The sequence below is a fragment of the Panthera tigris genome, chromosome D2, assembly GCF_018350195.1.
Source record: "Panthera tigris isolate Pti1 chromosome D2, P.tigris_Pti1_mat1.1, whole genome shotgun sequence".
NCBI lineage: Eukaryota > Metazoa > Chordata > Mammalia > Carnivora > Felidae > Panthera > Panthera tigris.
Genome location: NC_056670.1, coordinates 83,965,737 through 83,983,236, shown reverse-complemented (window position 1 = coordinate 83,983,236; position 17,500 = coordinate 83,965,737). Strand labels below are relative to the sequence as shown.

General features: G+C 50.7%; 1 protein-coding gene across 7 annotated transcripts in view; it reads left to right on the top strand.

Annotated features, from left to right (window-relative positions):
• Positions 1-17,500, top strand: part of EBF3 (EBF transcription factor 3) — a 116,265-nt gene that overhangs the window by 65,997 nt on the left and 32,768 nt on the right. For 4 of the 7 annotated variants that reach the window (XM_042960585.1, XM_042960581.1, XM_042960582.1 and 1 more), the window contains exons 7-8: positions 12,420-12,501; positions 16,087-16,231. In XM_042960585.1, coding sequence (XP_042816519.1) covers positions 12,420-12,501; positions 16,087-16,231 — 227 coding nt within the window. The remainder of the gene's footprint in view (positions 1-12,419; positions 12,502-16,086; positions 16,232-17,500) is intronic. The other 3 variants (XM_042960586.1, XM_042960583.1, XM_042960584.1) reach the window with 1 other exon arrangement.

The window sequence follows — 17,500 nt, the reverse complement described above, 5'->3', positions numbered from 1 at the left end:
TTTACAACAAAAAGACTTTGGGATAACGGGCAAATCTTAGGCATGCTAAATACATAGCAAATATTTAGAGAGGCTTTGTAAGCAATTTAAATATTGTTAGGGGAAGTTGCTTAGCATCTGTGGTACATCCCAGAGGTAAAGAAAGAAATGTATCCTATCAAATGGTAAATAGTCTATTCCAAACGATAAAAATATTCTTTAGCTACCAGCTGATGGAGTCCACCTAATTGGTTGAAGGTAGCTTAAAGCCATACCGGAAATCAGGCTGGTGGCTGCTCTTTGAGCCTGTCACAGGGCTCTTGGCGTTAGGGGGCTGTCATCTCTGTCCTCAAATTTTGAAGTCCCTGGGGGCCCCGGGGACCCTGGGGGGCAGCGGTGGTGGCAGTCGTTCCTCCGGATCGCTGTGTCGTTGGAACACGGGGGGGGGGGGTGCGGTGAGGGGGGCGCTGGGGTCGCGCACCGAGGCCCGGTGTCCCGACCCTCCAGGCCACGGTTCAGGAGCGCTCGTACCGTTCGGCCGGGGGAGGGGGGGGGGGCGCTCATTTTGTTAAAGGTCCTGTTGTGTATTAATTTTAAGTTGCAGCATCTGCAAGATGATGCCACTAGCATTCTGATTAAGGATTTTATACATGAAAAAATTTTCATTATCTGAGTTCCCAGAGACCTCCCGAGTGGTTGGCTGCCTGACCCACAACTGTGTCTCAGAGTGTTAGGGTGGCCGCCCGGGCAGGAAGGTGTGCCCTGTGCTGTTTGCTCTGCTACATGAGCAATTAATGGGGCTCTTTACTCTCGGGGAAGCCGACAGTCTTCATAACCAAAAAAAAAAAAAAAAAAAAACCACTTAAGTGGATTTTGCTAATTTTCTCTTTGATTTCGGGAGCGTGGAGAAAACACGTGGAGCCACTGAGTTGTGGCAGGGTACAATAGGGTGGCAGGAGGCTGGCTTCTATGTTCTCTGCAGTTTGCATTCTTGACACATGCGACTCAGGCCGTGGGGAAGAAGTTAGGGACTACCGCCTACTTTTTTTTTTCCTCTTTTTCGTTTTTTAAATGTTTGTTTATTTTTGAGAGAGACAGAGACAGAATGCGAGTGGGTTAGGGGCAGAGAGAGAGGGAGGCGCAGAATCCGAAGCAGGCTCCAGGCTCTGAGCCGTCAGCCCAGAGCCCGACGTGGGGCTCGAACTCATGTGAGACCATGACCCGAGCCGAAGTCCGATGCTCAACCGACTGAGCAGGTGCCCCCCCCCCCTTTTTTTTTTTCCTTAAACAGGATATTCTTCAGTTAATTCTTCCTGGTTGTTTTCCTTAATTCTATTAACATCTGCCTAAACGAAGGGTGAGGCTATCTCAAAGTGAATGACAGACTTGTGCGTGTCCTCTCTGATCACACCAGTAAGGAAAGTGTTTTCGAAACTCACGGGTAGGCTCTGCTGGCCCTTTAGTTCTTGGGGGTGGGGGTGGGGGTGCTGCTCAGGTCGTGGGTGGGTGTGAACGGAGCCCCTTGGCAGGGAAGTCTGCTGGCGGAAGAGCCAGAGAGGAAGACGGGATGACCCAGCTCAGAGGAAGGGTCTGCCCCAAGTTTGCTGGCTGGAGGGGAGCTGTGTCCTGATTGCACAAGGGCGTCCGTGTGCGCCCCATTGATGCTGCGGCGAGAGGCCCTCTAGTGGGGACAGGAGGCACTGCGTGCCTCTCTGCCTCCGGCAACAGTGCTGTCCCTCAGGACCCCAAGCTCATTGTGGACCCCCTCGGCAGCAGGAGGGCAACGAAGTGTGTGTGGGGGGAAGGGGGTGCTTGGGGGCTCCCTTGTGGACCCTGAGCACAGCAATGGGAACCTGCCGGGCTGCCCACGTGCCAGGGCTTGACCACAAGCAGAGGTGATGTGCCGCGTTCCCCTGCTCACCTGCTTCGCCGGATGGACGCTGGGTGTGTGAGGTCACCCTCCTGAAAGTTGCAGTCGAGCAGGACAAGCAGAGAGGCGCTGTCCGATGGCCACGAGGCCAGTTCCACTCGTGGTTCTGTGGGGGTGGTGGGGACACCTTTCTGGGTCCACTGTCTCTGCTGTCACTCCCCTGGCCCAGGCTGTGCCATCTGTAGGGCCCCTGCTCACACTGGCGTTTTGATAATTCTCTACCTTTTTTTTTTTTTATAATTGCAGAATCATAAAATATTTTAATTTCAAGGTTAGCAATTTTCTCTTGCATACTTAATTTATAATTAGCTGGTTTATAAACCTGTTCTGCGAATATAATTTTACTGTTGCCAAATGTTCTTCATGAATAATTAAGGGCAAATCCCTATTTATCAAATTATTAATATACCTAATAGCCTTGTTTTCATAAACAATGCATTGGAGTTGGATTTAAAGAAAACCACCTCTGAGGGATCTGGTGTTCTGTTCCCACCACGGCAAGGACCTGCTCTGGGCGTCTGCACAGAGGGATGCTTGTGCTGTGTTGATGTCACGGCCCCCGGCCTTCTTTCCTCCACAAAGGCCCAGGTATCAGTAGCTGGACAAACACAATGGCCATTCACCAGTGGGACTGGCCTTCTCGGCCTCTTGAACAATGTTGTTATTTGTTCTAGCAATTCACCAGGAGCATTTTTGGAGGAAATGTAACAGATGAAACCATGCTTTCAGCCTTTAAAAGTCTCTTTCGGCATAATCCCACCCCCATTAGTAGGGGACCGCTTTTCAAAGTGAGGAAAAGCAACTTTTATGTGCGAATGTGGACCCGAGGTGGGCATGAAAAGCCTCCGTCCCGCCTTGTGGTCTGTCGACCCAGACCGTACAAGGTTTGGTCCAGAAGACAGAGGACGAGCCGGCGGAACCTGAAGACTCGCGCAGGGGGTGTGAGTGTGACACTCGGGGAGGCTCACGCGCCCCCGCCTCCCCTCTTCAGCTCCCTCCCTTCCATGGAGGAGGACGACACTGTCCTTTCTCCTTGGGCCAGAACTCAGATCATCTCCTCACCAGAAGAAGATGCCCAGCTCACACTTAGGAGTAGCTCCGACGACTGAACAATATGCAGGGCCACGGTGCTAATTCACAACTGTTCATTAAGAGCCAAACTTGTAGGGTCCGTCCGCCGAGTATCCGCTGGGTTTCTCGGGTGCGGTCTCCGAGCCCACCGGCGGGGTGTTCCAGCAGCGAGGGGCAGGTGGTCCGGCCCGGTGAGCTGGGTTTGTGCTCGCTCATTACCATCCGCCAGGTTTCTAGTTGAGGCTCTGGAAGGAGGTAGGGCCGGGCCCCGGTCTTCTTGGGGCTGGCATATGAGCCCGCTCGCCATGTGTGTGCGACTCCGTGTGTATGATTCATTCCAGAGCAGTTTTAGTCCTCATAAAATATTCATTTTGGTTGTGCAGGGCCCTGTAATTGCCATCTCTCACCCTGAATTATTTATACCTTGCACAGACTGACAAAGCTTTGCCATGCGGCACTAGATGAATCAGAAACACGGATCTTTGCTGCCAACAGCATTATAGTTTCACAAAATATGGCACCAACGTCATTCTGGGCTGCCTCATCTCTAAATCCAGCTTTTCTTGATTTGACATTTTCTTTACTCTTCCATTGTCTTAGTCAGGCAGAAAGGTTGCCTCTCAACTCAAAGCAGCAACCTTTCTTGCTTGCATTATAGCCGCTGTGCTTGAGAGGACTAATGTATCTTTATTGCCCTTACTTTTTTATGCTCGGTAACAAGACAGTGCTTGGGCTCACTTTAGAGCCATATATTATACATTAGCGATAAAATGATGCAAATAGTCCTGAATACTCTTCAAACAGATAGTGGAGATCAGCCTGGACCTAGCTGCTTGTCACAAAAACAGAGAATAAAAGGTGACGTGAGAAGTTGGGCGGGGGGGCACGCCCCCGGCTGTGGGCCCCTCGAGCAGGCCTGGGCCCAGGTGTGGCCGGTGCCCGGCTTGGGTGTCTTGGCTGGCGGGGACAGGCGATCCGAGCACTCTGCTCCTGGCCCCCTGAGTGCACCCACTCCCCGCCAGCCACCCCCTCCACACCCCCGCCCCCCCCCCCCCCCCCCCCCCCCCCCCCCCCCCCCCACCCCGGCCCTGGGCTTGCCCGTCGCCAGCCTCACTGGGGGCCCCGGGCACACTGCCTCTCATCCTGGCCCCCCCCCCCCGCCCCTCCCACACTCCAGGATGTGAGCACTTAGAACAAGGGACCTTGGAACCCCTCCGAATATTTAGGAAAACCATGTGAATGCGAATTAGGGGCTGGGAGGCTGGAGCCAAACTCCTCCACAAACCTTTCGAAACTAGAAAGCAACCCAATGGACTCTGAATGCCAGGAGCTTACGTTTCTGAGAGGAGACAATGACAGCCGGCAACGATCCCGGTGAAAAATCCCCGGGTGCCGAAGGCTCCAGAAAAGATCACGTGTGGAATATTCACACACAGAACTGGAGGGCGGCGTGGGGAGCCCAGTAAGGTTTGCCGTGATTTTAACACCTCGGCCCTTCCCTGAGCCACAGACCAGGATTAATTTATGGCTCGTGGCTCATCAACAAAGGGACGTGAAGAGGGCAGGCTCAGTGCTGTTCCAAGTAATGTATGACCTGTACACACATTTCTCTTGTATTTGTTGACACGCAGGGGTAATGAAGTTAAAGCTTCGCACACATGTGCCCCCTCATTAAGCTGCATTACCTGCATTAAAACTAATAATTGCCACTCAGAGCTGTGCTCCCATTAATCATTTATAATGTTTTAATAAGTTTTTAATCAGGACCTAAAAGGCTAGAGAGGCCGGCATAGGCAGGTTCGACACTGGTGTCCTGTGTGCATGCACGGGCTTGATTTAAAATGTGATTTTTTTTTTTTTATTAATAATTCAGCCCACAAAGATGCTAGTTCTTAATTAAGCAAGCTGGCGTGGATGCGGGGGGGGGGGGGGGACGTGCATGTGAGTAGGAGATTGTCCACTTGGAGACTGGGTGGGGAAAGCCCCGAAAACCAAAATAACCAAAAAAACCCCACATTTGTTTTGAGAATGATCTCCATAGTGGACAAAAATCGGAACGGCAAGGAGATAGTCCCCATTATCTTCAGATCCCTAAAAACGCACCCGTGTCTGGTGGGAGAGGTTTGAAGCCCTAAGTTCGAGTAAGCGAAGGCACTTAATCTCTGCGCACAAAGTCTCTGTGAAAAGTCCCCCCTGGAGCTGGCAACAAGTCAGGGGGTGCATCTGATGTGAGCCAAGTGATGCTGGCATTTTTCTTAAATAAGGAGCTTCGTGATCAGAGCTGGCAAATAGAGCAGTGTCCAGAGGGAGTGAGGAAGCTGTTTTAATGAGCCCGCAGCGAAAGACAAAATACAGACTGATTGACAGGGCGAATGATCTGGTGGGGAAATAATGTCAATGCTGCATCGCCCATTAGAAATAGAGAAATAGGTAAAGAGGAAAAGGGAGATAGGCACTTGAAACGAGAGCGAGGCCTGGTGCAAATACAGTGCACTTCACGCTTCCTTTGTGCTGTGCAGTTGACTTCTTTTAAACAGATAACCTTATCAAAACTATCACGAACTATCAGCAACAGTTACAGAAAATACTAACTAGGATCCTGACAGCGAGGCGGGTAGGGTAGCCGACAAAGCACAGGACTCTGGGATGCGTTTGCTTTTCGAGTGTCTACCTGGGTTTTACTTATCTGAACACATTAAAACCACCCGGAAAAGTTTAATGCAAGTCATAGAAATTTCTCCAAAAGGAGGGCTTGGCAGGATCTGTTACGGAGGTGGATATTGAACTGGTCGGCAAAGCTATTAAATCCCATCAGATCTCCTTGGCATCATTTTAATGAGAATCATCGCAAAAGTACAAGATCATGGTATCTATAAGTGCCTCTTGACAGCCTCTGCTGAAATTGTGATGAAAAGGAAAACCATTATAGCAGAAATTTAGCGATAAGGCTGTTTGGAGGGACGGCGGGGCCTAGTGTGGCTCTAGACCGTGAAGGGTTAATTTTCTAAACCTAATAATGTTCGATAGTGAGGTATTTGTCAGGAGATAAAGAAGTGATAGAATCTGGGAAGTGGGTCCCTTGGTGATTGTAGTACAAATATTGTTAATGCGGTGTGGTTACTACAGCGAAGGGAAGTAAAATAGCTCTGGTCCACTAGAGACAGGCTCTGCTACAGTAGAGCAGGAACCTCCAGACAAAGGCCAGTAATTGTTGAACTACGAGTCAAGCCGTGGATATTTTCAAATCCTTATACATCTACATTTACATGCAGGGGACCGCGCGTGCGGCGGTAGGGGGGGGCGGGGGGGGGGCGGGGGACGGCCGCACAGAGACCAGGATCCCGCAGTGGGGAGGCGGGCAGCCCCAGACCTCTGGCTGGGGAGGGGGCCCCTCGCGGAGGACATCTGGGCACAGCTGTAAAATTCAGTACTGTCACCCTCTGCCCCTTTGTTATGACGTCATGTAGGCACTACAAGTATATGAGACCCATAACTTGAAATGTACAAGAATTTAATAAGTCTGGTGTTGGAACAATTTGTCATGGCATATTTGAAGAATAAATCAGACTAATGGAGCACACTTTCCCTCCCGTATGGCATTACGGAACGTGAGCCCAGTAATAGCTAATGGCAGGAGAGGGAGAAAAAGAGAGGCCTGACATTCAGACCCTCGCATTTTGGAAATCCGATACGTATTGACCTGTGTACTATCTCAGTGCACAGATCTGATGTCAGCAGAATGTAGTCTTGTATAGGAACTGCTCATTACAGGTTTTGTGAAGGAAGCACATTGTCTCTGAGCACCAGAACCCGATCGGCTAGAATTGCTCAGTAATCAATACTCCAGCGACTGATGGCCGGGCACGCACACACCACAGCTGTGGCCACGGCTTTCAGGGACTTCCCAGTAATTAGCAGGGACTTCAAGGAAGCACTCCACTGGTCACTTTCTTATCAGTCAGGGAAAAGTCTCTTAAAGGCTCTATCTTTTAATTTGACTCTTTAACCATTTCCTTTCAAGAGCGCCTTAGTGGCCACAGCCACGACTCCCAGAGAGGGCCCCCTCCGCCCCCGCCCCTGCTCCTCTCCACGAGCACGTCCAGTTTGGGCCGGGTGGGGGCTTGGGATTGTGCTGAGCAGGAGCGGATTGACAGGACATGAAATTCACCGTTTTACAGTGAACGAGTCAGTGGCATTTAGTTCTTTCCCAAGATTGTGCAAGCCCCACCCCTCTAGTTCCAGGCATTTCCACCCCCCACAAATGGAGACCCTGGGCCACTGAGCAGTTGTCCCCCACCTCATCGCCCTCCCCGCCCCCCGCCGGCCCCTGGCCACCACGAGTGGGCGGGGACTTCTACAGCTGTGTTTTCTGGTTGGTATTCGATACTCTTTCTTGTCAAGGTAATATTATTAAAATAGTCTCCTGGTTTTGTGTTCTGGATCCAGGAACTACAAACGTGGGGCTTGATCTGGAATGGGGTTCTTGGGTAACCTCCAGAAGCTGTCAGCGCCATGATTTACACACGAATGCTTTGGGTTTTCTGATTGATGGCATGGAGGTCTATCCGTGGCCGTGTTCATTTGCAGCTTATTAAGAGCCTGGCCTTAAAATGGAAAAGCGAGTACCCCCTCACTCCACCCCCCACCAAAAAAATATATCAGTATTTTTCACTCTTGACTCAGATTTCCCGTCCTGTCCATAGAGGAGGGCCGGAAGAGGAGGTCGTGCCTCTGGGACAGAGGCTGGGATTGAGGTGTGGGAGGGGCCTGTTGGAAGCCAGACCTCTTTGCTCTGAGCCCGGAGCTCAGCCTGTGCTAAGGTGTGGCCTGAGGAACCCTGGGACGGGGCCGCCAGGCTCACACCTTGCAGCACGCTGTCACTCGTGTGTCCAAGCACTGGCAAGACCGAGCCCCGGAAGAGTCTAAAACTTGGTGATTAAAAAAAAAAAAAAATCCCTACCTATAGGGCTCCCGAAATGCCGGGAAGAGGTAATTTCAAACAAGTGATACCCACGTGCAAAAGGCAAGCAATTAAAACCGCTCCGAGTTCCTTTTTTCTCCTCAATCACCAGGGTGCGCACGCCAAGCCCACTGCATTTCTAAGGAGACAATCTATTTCTCCTTTGACCAGAGGGAAAAAAATCATTATTACATGATTAGTGGCTTCAGTTAGGTGAGAAGCGGCAGTGCAGGGAAGGCAGTGAGGGTGAGTGGTATTAATTACCTAACACTTGCTGGCAAGATAATTTTATCAGTGATTTGGCCACTAGTAAGTTGCAGCTTTTGATAAAAGTGGGCAAGTTCTTAGCTCCTAGAAACATGAGGGAAGGGAATGGTGTCAGATGAAATGCATCTCATCAGCTTTTCTCTGACAAACCAAATTCATTCCTTATGTAATTGATAACGGCCTTGTCCAATTATTTCACACATTACAATACACAGAGGCCCCCTTACAGGTTTTGCAGGGTTGTAATTAGCTATGCTAATATCTCCTTTATTGGCCCTAATATTGCTCGACACCTTTTGCCATCCTGGAACCCACGAGAGCCCCATGGCCTGTCAGGACCGCTGATTATTGAGAAGGATAGCTTTAATCAAACATAATTGCAGTTAATTTTTCTCTCCTGCTCTCTGTTGCCAGCGTCTAATGCCACGGACTCCTTGATATTCCATTAAATTACAATTAAACAGCCTCCTTTGTTTCTGATTGTCCTGAACACCACCACAAAGTTCTGTAGCCGTTTAAAGGAGAACTGTCTGTCCTAATTGCCTGCGCGCACACAAAGGGCCAATTTATGCAATGCCCATGTAGAATTTAAACAGTTCATAATGTAATGGATATTACACAGGAGCCTAACACTACAATTAAAATGATTTTCATCAGATAGAGCAGCTCTGGTTAATCAGCTTCATAAAAGTAAATATAAATGAACTAATTCATAGCTTAAACACACAGAAGTGGAGCAGACTCTGAAATGAGTTACTGCAGTGGGGGGCTTGCCCCTCGTCATGGGCTGCTGGGGGCAGGCTCCAGTTAAAACACTCGATCCCGTGTTTTGCCGTGGCCCCGCTTATGGCGTCCACGTCCACCACGTGGCACTTCTGGTGGCGCTGTGGCTGTTGGAGAGGATGCGGCCTGGATGCGGCCAAGACCTAAGCTGACTTTCCCCGCAGGTGCAGCCATGGCCGGGCTTTGCCAGGTAGCGGTCCCTGCAGACGTGAGGGCCCGCCCTGGAGCTGGCGGCAGAGACCGCAGGCAGGTACCCGTTGCTGGAGCCAGCGGACTGTCCCGTCCCGACCCCCAGGCAGCGGCCCCGCGCCCACCTTCCCAGGTGCTGGCGAGCGGGAGGGAGCCCGCTGGAGCCTGCTCGGGTGGCCTTCTCTCCTAATCCCTGCACGCTCTAAAAGTGGAAAACCTGGTTTCGGAAGTAATGAGCTCGCACCTCTCCCCCTTCTCATCGCTACTGAGAACTGTCCGGGGTCTTGTCTGATATCTCTGAGCAGAACATTACTGGGGAGTTTCCGCCGATGTGAAACAGTTTGCCCTGGGCGGTTGCCTTCACTCCTGCCGGAGAGAAACAAGTAAATAAAGCCCATATTTCAAGCTTGATTTACTCTGGTACCTACTGTGAAAGATGATGGCTCTTTAGGGAAATAAAGACAGGGTCAGGGAATTAGTGTACATAATGGTCATTTTGATGATGGGCCAACAGATGCAATGGAGAAGCGTACTGTACACAATTAAGCATAATGTACTAATGACAGGTTAGAATTTTTATCGCCTCTTTGCCATCGAGCAGCAAATCCATGTTTAGCAGTAATAAAGAGTTTATTGGTGTTAAAGCCAAAGATTTTCTGACATAGGAAAGATTTTTCCCTTCATAACAAGAGTATTAAATCCTTTGTGTACCAGAGTCTGGAAGTAAGATATGTAAAGTGGTTGTCAGATATTTCTTAGGAAAAAGCCAATTACAGGGTAATTGAGTAAGGGGTGAGAATTACCATTTGACTTCACGTGTAGGGCGTTGGGTTTCCTCCCCCTCCCCAAACATCCGCCCAGGGTCTCGCTGAGCCCTGGCTGGTGGGAGCGTCCCTGCGCTCGGGGCGTGCTTGCACCGTGTCTGTGGTCAAGCACTGGCTCCTCTGTCGCATCCGCCTTGTAACCCCAACAAGGGTAAACGGTAAGCACGAGGCTGCCCTTCCTCCCGGCTGAGGCTTCCTCTGTCTGGCCCTAGATGTTGGGCCTTACTTTCTGTGATCGGGACCAGAGCTCTTGGAAGGGGCTCTACCCTCGGGGGCCGTGCACGACACACCTCCCCCATGTGCGTCCACGCCCACGAGATACTGGGTTGGGAGCAAACACTTCCGGGGCCACATCCCAAGCAAGCGTGTGTGCGCCCATCCCCGGCAATGCTTCGGCCGTCCGCGGGGCCTGGCACCCAACTCTGTTCAGCTGAAGTTCTGCGCCAGGCCCAGCTCACCCTCCTCACGGCCAGTGGCTATTTAGACCATCTTCAGAACACTCTGCTGCCTCGCAGGTGAAGGGTGAGCCGCCTAAAAAGATACCGAGGAATTTAAAGAAACCTCTTCTGGAGGGGGGGGGTAAAAAAAAAAAATCTTTCGCATCACAAAAAAAGCTCCCGCAGACGGCTCCATCCAGATGAGAGCTTCTCAGGCCGGCACCTGCTCAGAAGATTAGCCGGGTGGTAATGTGTGGCATAATTGCACCATGTGGCTGTCCCCGAAGTGAAAACCTAATTGCCTGACTGGACGATAAGTTTGTGACGCCCTCACCTTGTTAGGGCCTCTCTGATGCAGTTCAAATGCAGTGTGGCCGCAGGTGCGCCTAATTTACCTCGCTGCAGAGCGCGTGGAGTTTAATTGCACAGTGGTTGTTAGGAAAAATTGGTGGGTGGAATATCAAGTGACTTACTGTATGCTGATGGCAGATGGTACTGAGAGGCGCTGTGAGCTAAGTGTATAGGTGAGGGGAGTTAATAAAAGATGTAAATTCCGGCCTAAAATAGTGAGGCCTGGTGGTATGTGAGAAAATTTAATTAAGTGGCCACGATTCTTTTTCCCATCAATTGGTATTCTTCTTCCGCGCGGAAAAGGCGTCCAGGATACGTTGGGAATGCAGCTGGAGGGATGAATCTTGGTCGGTGGAGTCTTTCTGTTTTCTGATGTGATAACTGTCGACAAGGAATCTTGACCGTTAAGGCTGAGTTCAAGGAAATCATGTGAAACTTCATAAAATGTTAATAAGCCTCAGGTAGGACAGGGGATATTTGGACAGAACAGAGAGGGGAGTTTTGTTGGTTAACTTTGCCGGACAGGATGCTCAGACACTGGTAGAGAGCATGCGTGTCAGCACAGAGACCCCGCCCCGCCCACAGTGGGCGTGGCTTTGTACGCGGAGGCAGAGGGGTGCCGTCTCCCCCGGGGTATGTGCTCCAGCCGGGTCTCCCAGCATCCGTGGGCTCACGTGGTGGGCTAGAACTTACGTCGTGAGCGAGCATGCGGGCATGGAGGGGACAACGTGATGAGATTTTTGTCACAGCATCTCAGCACCCTGTCAGGACCCCTGAATCTTCATGCCTCAGAGCACAGGGGCTGGGGGTGGGGGGAGTACAAACGGCTGTTGCCTCTGAGCCAGGCTAGCGGCTACGTCTCCCCGCTCTCCCCCTGAGCCGCGGTTTCATTGTTGTGTCCCCAAATCATCGATTAGTTCCCTAAACACACACATAGACTTTTCACAGACGTTATCGCAGCCCTTAAAGCTCACCCCCAAATCCTTTCTTTTCGGAAGAGTTGCACCCACTGTAACTTTCGAAAATACGCGTTTGGAAGTGTGTCTGGCTGGGCGGTGGCGCCCTCGGGGGTTACGGTTGCCAGATGAAGTTGAGCGCACCCAGTTACGTTTGAGTTATGGGCGAAGAGCAGTTTTTTAGGATCGGTGTGCTTTGGGATGTTCCTGTCCTAAAAAATTACTCGTCGTCTACCGGAAACGCCAATGTAACCAGGCATCCTGTGTTTTTATTTGCTGAAGCTGGCAGCCCCATCTGGGGCGGACAGTTCCCCAGTGCTTAACGTGCAAAGGTCCAGGCAAGAAATGGCCAGTCCGAGTCACAGCTGTTATCATAAAGCTTGGAGACCCATAATGTCAAGACAGATGTAAGTCACTGCTTGTGTGTGTGGACACCTTCTGCGCTGGCCGGCGGAGCCCGGGGCGCCCTTGCCCACGCCGCCGGCGTCGTCTCCCGATGGCGCCCCCTGCAGGCGACGATTCATGGCCATGCTAATCGGGCGCCCCCTGCAGGCAGCGAGCAGCGGGCGGTCGTGGGTAGCCTTCACTACTCCCCGCGCAACGGCGTCTTTCTAAAAGTCTGTGAGTGTGTCTGATAACCCTAACAAATATCCGTTTTTTGTATTTTTGTAGATTCTTTCTAAAGTTTTTCCTCAAGTGCAATCAGAACTGTTTGAAGAATGCAGGCAACCCTCGAGATATGCGGAGATTCCAGGTACTCGTTTCTCAAAGACGCGCGGGCCGTGGTCCGCACTTTTAACGTGAAATTTGAATTCTCTGATGTTGTGATTGTTCAGAAAACAGTCTTTAGTTCTCCAAGGGTTTGGGAGCAAACCAGAATCGGTTCATTTGATAAAAAGATTTAAATCGAGTTGCTTTAAAAACAATCCAGCATCTTTAGTATGCCAGATTCATGGCATCTGTGCATACCTAAATGGCACATTGAAATTGGCTCTGAAAATGGGACCTTGGCTTTGCAAGGTGCACCTCTTAGGGTGGTCACGCCATGCCTGCCCACTGTGTTGGGCTTCCAGACATCTGGAAATTGGAATTATCAGAGCTGTAGGTTAAGTCGGGTTCCCTTTTACATTCAACCGTGGTAAGTCTTGTGGGTGTGTTTCAGAATGTCCTCAAAGTCCTCTCCGTGTTAGTACGTAAGGTAGCCTGTTTCCTCAGTTGTACATAGTCGTGTACGACTGGTTCGGACTTGGAGCCCGTGCTCAAGGTCGTCGTTTTAGGGATGGATGGATGGAGTTTTCACAGGGCAGAGCCATAGTACAGCCTGTTGGGTAAGCATGAGACCTTGGGCCCTCCTCATGAAGCGAGCCTCGCCTGTTTGATGCAGGCCTCTTACAAGTTCCAGAATGTTCTCCCAGCTGTTTCCTTTCCCTCAGGGTTGATCTGTTCTTGCTTCCTTAAGCCCATGCCTGATTGCTAGGCTGTGTTCCTGGGTGCAGGCTAACTCATATTCTGGTTTGCTTCAGAGGACTTCATCTCCAGGAGAGAGGATAGAGAGCTGGATGGGTTATTGCTGAGTCCATATTTTTCTTGCCTTTTGAGTAGTTAGGAGGTTACTTCGGGGTGAAAGGTACACCATATATGATGGATTATCTTGCTGAATTTAATTGTAAAAATATTCTGGGCTGGGACACAGAAGTGCTGTTAGTCCCTACTAACCAGAGAAGAATCTGGCAGCGAGTGGAAATGAATGCTACATTGGATGGCTTACCATCAAACCGCTCAAGGTCATTTTTACAAATTTAACTTACCTTCCAGGCTTTTAGGACACGTGAATTTGTCTTACAGCCAATCAGCCAGTCAGAGAAGGGTCTGTGGGCTGGTTCACAGTCATGCTCTGCAGGTGGGGACAGTGTCTCTTGCAAACATCTGGGCCTGCTCCCACCTTCTTGCACCAGGCTTCATGGTGATACTGGCCCATCTAAGCAGAACGGAGGTCATGCATTGTCTCGTCATTGGCCACCATGCCATCAGTTGCCAGTGAGCCCACAGTTACTAGAAGGATGGGCTCTGCTCTCTTTAGCTCATCTCCCCGCCTTGCAGAGGGTTTAACTGGACTTAAGAGTGTGTCAGGGCTTACACAATATCTCCAGCTGGCTTCACAAACTCAGCACCTTTCTGTACGTATACTGCAGGGCTGGCCCTGGCCAAGAGACAAAACACAGCTTGTCTGCTTCCTCTGCTGAACTACACGCTTTTCCCTTGGTGACTGACCTATATAGAGATGACAGAGCCAAGACTGTCCTTTTTTTATTTTTATTTTTACCTTGCTTCTTTAACGTATCATGGTCTAAGAGCCTGAGGACGGTCAAGTCTGTGGCTCAGAGTTAGTTACGTGGCCCTTTGCATTGTGCTTAGATGAGGATACAGGTACAGGTGCTTCACAGCCCAGGCGAGGGGTGGCCCTGCATCCTGGGGATGCGGCAGGTGCCCACCCCATGGGTGGTGGCTATCAAGGAGGTGATGACACATCTGACATTGGACGTAGGGACGCCGAGCGCGGGACCCACAGTGTTTTAAGGCTCGGGGGTGGGGGGGCAATATTATGGAGACTCTAGCAGTCTTGTAGAGCCGTCCTGGGAAGGAAGCATCAAGGAAAGTGCCTCATGAGGGAGTTTTGGGGGATGTGGTGGGTGCTGTCCCTGCTTCACAGTTTTCTTGTGGGCCTGAGGTTTTTTTATAAAAACCATCGATTCCCCGCGTATTCATATGTATGTATGTAGTGTTGACCTTTTTTTTTTTTATTATTATTAGTTTTCTTTATTTTTGAGAGGCAGAGAGAGACAGAGCACCTGTGGGGGAGGGGCAGAGAGAGAGAGAGGGAGACAGAAAATCCGAAGAAGGCTCCAGGCTCTGAGCCATCAGCACAGAGCTGGACGTGGGGCTCGAACCCACGAACTGTGAGATCATGACTGAGCCAAAGTCGGATGCCCAATCGACTCAGCCACCCAGGTGCCCGACCTTTTTTTATTCCTTAAAAATGCTACTTATTTTTAAATCTTTGATCACTCACTTTTATTCTTTTTTTTTTTTTTTTTAAATAGACTTTTTTTTGAAGAGCAGTGTCGGGCTTTCAGGAAGAATCCACAGAAAGTTCCGAGAATTCCCGGACATCCCCCTGGGCACACCCTCCCTGCCAGTTGGCCCTGTTGTTAATGTCTTGCGTTGTGGGGTACATTTGCTACATCGAATGAACCAGGGTTGATGCATTATTAACTAAGGGCCGCTGTAGCTCTGGCTTTCAGTAGTCATTTTACATGGCATGTTTGGGCATGTGCAGACCAGGCAGGGAGGGCACACGTGGGCTGGGAGGCCTCCTGGTCCCTCCTCTCCTGCTCCAGCTGTGTGTGTGTGGGGCTCTGCTGCTCTGGGTGGTGCTGGCTCTCCCCGCTGCCCACACGTGGCAAAGAGCCAGGCTCCCTGCACCCCAGATGCGGGCTTCAGCCGCACGAGCCCTGCTGTGAGGCCCAGACTGGACCAGGGCTCACGCCTTTGCGACTCATGTCGGCTGTCCGGCAAATAATGGACCGCGTGGGCTCACCTCTGTTTAAGAACAATCTTAAGGCTGGGTAGGGAGTCCATTAAAGGATGCTTGTCACAAGCCCACCTGGGAAGGTGTCTGGGGGCTGGGCAGGGGTGACCCCGGCAAGGCCATCTGTCCAGCAGAAGGGGCCATTCCACTGGCACCAGGGTCCTTGCCGTCCCCTGCTGGTGAACTTGAGAAAGCTACTTGCTTTGGATTGACAACACTTTCACCATTGATACTCAGCTTGGTCTTTTCAGATGCAGAAACGTTCCTTAGTAGACACTGCATGTAATTGTAACATCGACCCAGGGATGTCGGACTGTGGGTAGCCAGTGCTTCTGATTTAGGAAGCCTGTTTTTGGCAACTCTGAATCCTCATAGTGCTCCAAGGGAGGACAGTCTCAAGTGAACTCATTTTAATTCGATAAACTATCCGATCAATATGTGAACAGATCAATCAAAACAGCAGCTTTAAAATGAGCGGCTGGAGGGGTGTTTCTGAAGCTAATGGCTGGAAGAATATTTCTCTGAATTGAACTCACTCGTTAGCATAATAGGAGATGAAAAACTGTGATTCAAATGGGACAGGTTTTGGAGAGAAGCAATCTTGAGTCCAAACAAAACAGCCCACGGGCCCCCCATTAGCCAGGGCTGCGGGGGGTGCGTGGCGGAGGCCCCCCAGGAGCGGGCGCCGGTTCCCCTCGGCCACAGCGCTTCCCTTTGCCAACTCGTTTCACGTCCACTTCGTCTCTGCAGGTTGTTGTGTCGACAACAGTCAACGTGGACGGCCACGTGCTGGCCGTGTCTGACAACATGTTTGTGCACAACAACTCCAAACACGGGCGGCGGGCCCGCCGTCTAGACCCGTCAGAAGGTACGGCCCCTTCTTATCTGGAAAATGGTAGGCACATGTTACATGTCTTTTTTTATTTGCAATGCTTCTTTTTCCTTTGCACCATTTTTTACGTTGAGTCATGTCCAGTCGCCCTCACCGGGTGCCCCTCTCGGGTCGGACGGCCCCGGCGGGGGCACGGGCGCTCCCCGGAGCCCCCCGCCGCCAGCCCTCTCCGCCCCAGCTCTTGTTGTGGGAGAGGCCTTCTCACTCACTTCACCTGCCATGGGCTTTACGTTACTGGTTTGTTTCTAAGCTTTCTTTTGCTTGGAGCTTTCCTTGCAGTTTTAATTTATTTGGTTTTATTTTGGCTGTCCTCAGCCCCCATACAGAAGGTCATCCCCAGACACTCTGTGCACGTCTCAGTGGGTGGTTGTGTTGTGTGGTCCCATGAGCTCAGAACACACTTGGAGGACCAGTTCAAGTCTCCGGATGGAGTGGGCCGGGGGCGGGGGGAAGGGGGAAGGGGCAAGGGGCTGAGAACGAAAACCGCATAAAACGTACCAAATGCTTCCAAGGGCCTGACTTCTTGTTTTGTCTGTTAAAAGAGAAGAATTTTGCTAAGAGTGATACAGGCAGGGGGCAGCGGTCTTAGACATGGCCTCAGGGCTCAGAAACACTCAGACGCCGCCGAGGGCCTTCCCCAAACCCCTCACTCACGCAAGTCCCCACGGTTTATCCCACAGCCTTTAAAATAAGGTCCTTGTCCTCTATACTAAAACACTGCCCCGTAATCACGAGATCCTGACCGATACGAGTTGTTGTTGTTGAGAAAGTAATGTGAATTGCAAACAAAACACGGTTAAACCTCTTGGAGCAAAGAGCCCATAAGACAAAAACGGTTTTAAGGCAGATCCTGTACGCTGAGGTCTCGAATTCAGGAGCCACACGTGAGGCAGGCAGATGTGTACCAACAGGAAAAATGAATGAAGCGTGTGTAGATGGTCAGAGTGAAGTATGATTCAGACATCTAGAAACTGGAAGACAATTTATGAATCTGCTGTGGTCCACAAAAATAAACTAATTTGTTTTTCTACATTAATGACTGAGGTATAAGAGAACAAAAATATCATAATTAAAGGTCGCCCTGGGCACCAGAGTCATTAGAATCTGTGACGTACTGTTTATCTCCTTCCTATGCACTGAAGGTAGGTGTGTGTTCTCCTTAGCAACCATCACTAATGAGGTTCACAATTAAGAAGGTTGAATCCCTGGTCCTCGGTCCCTGCTTCCCCAGAGAGCCAGAGCTCACAATGCACTAGGCTCGAGGAGGCCCCC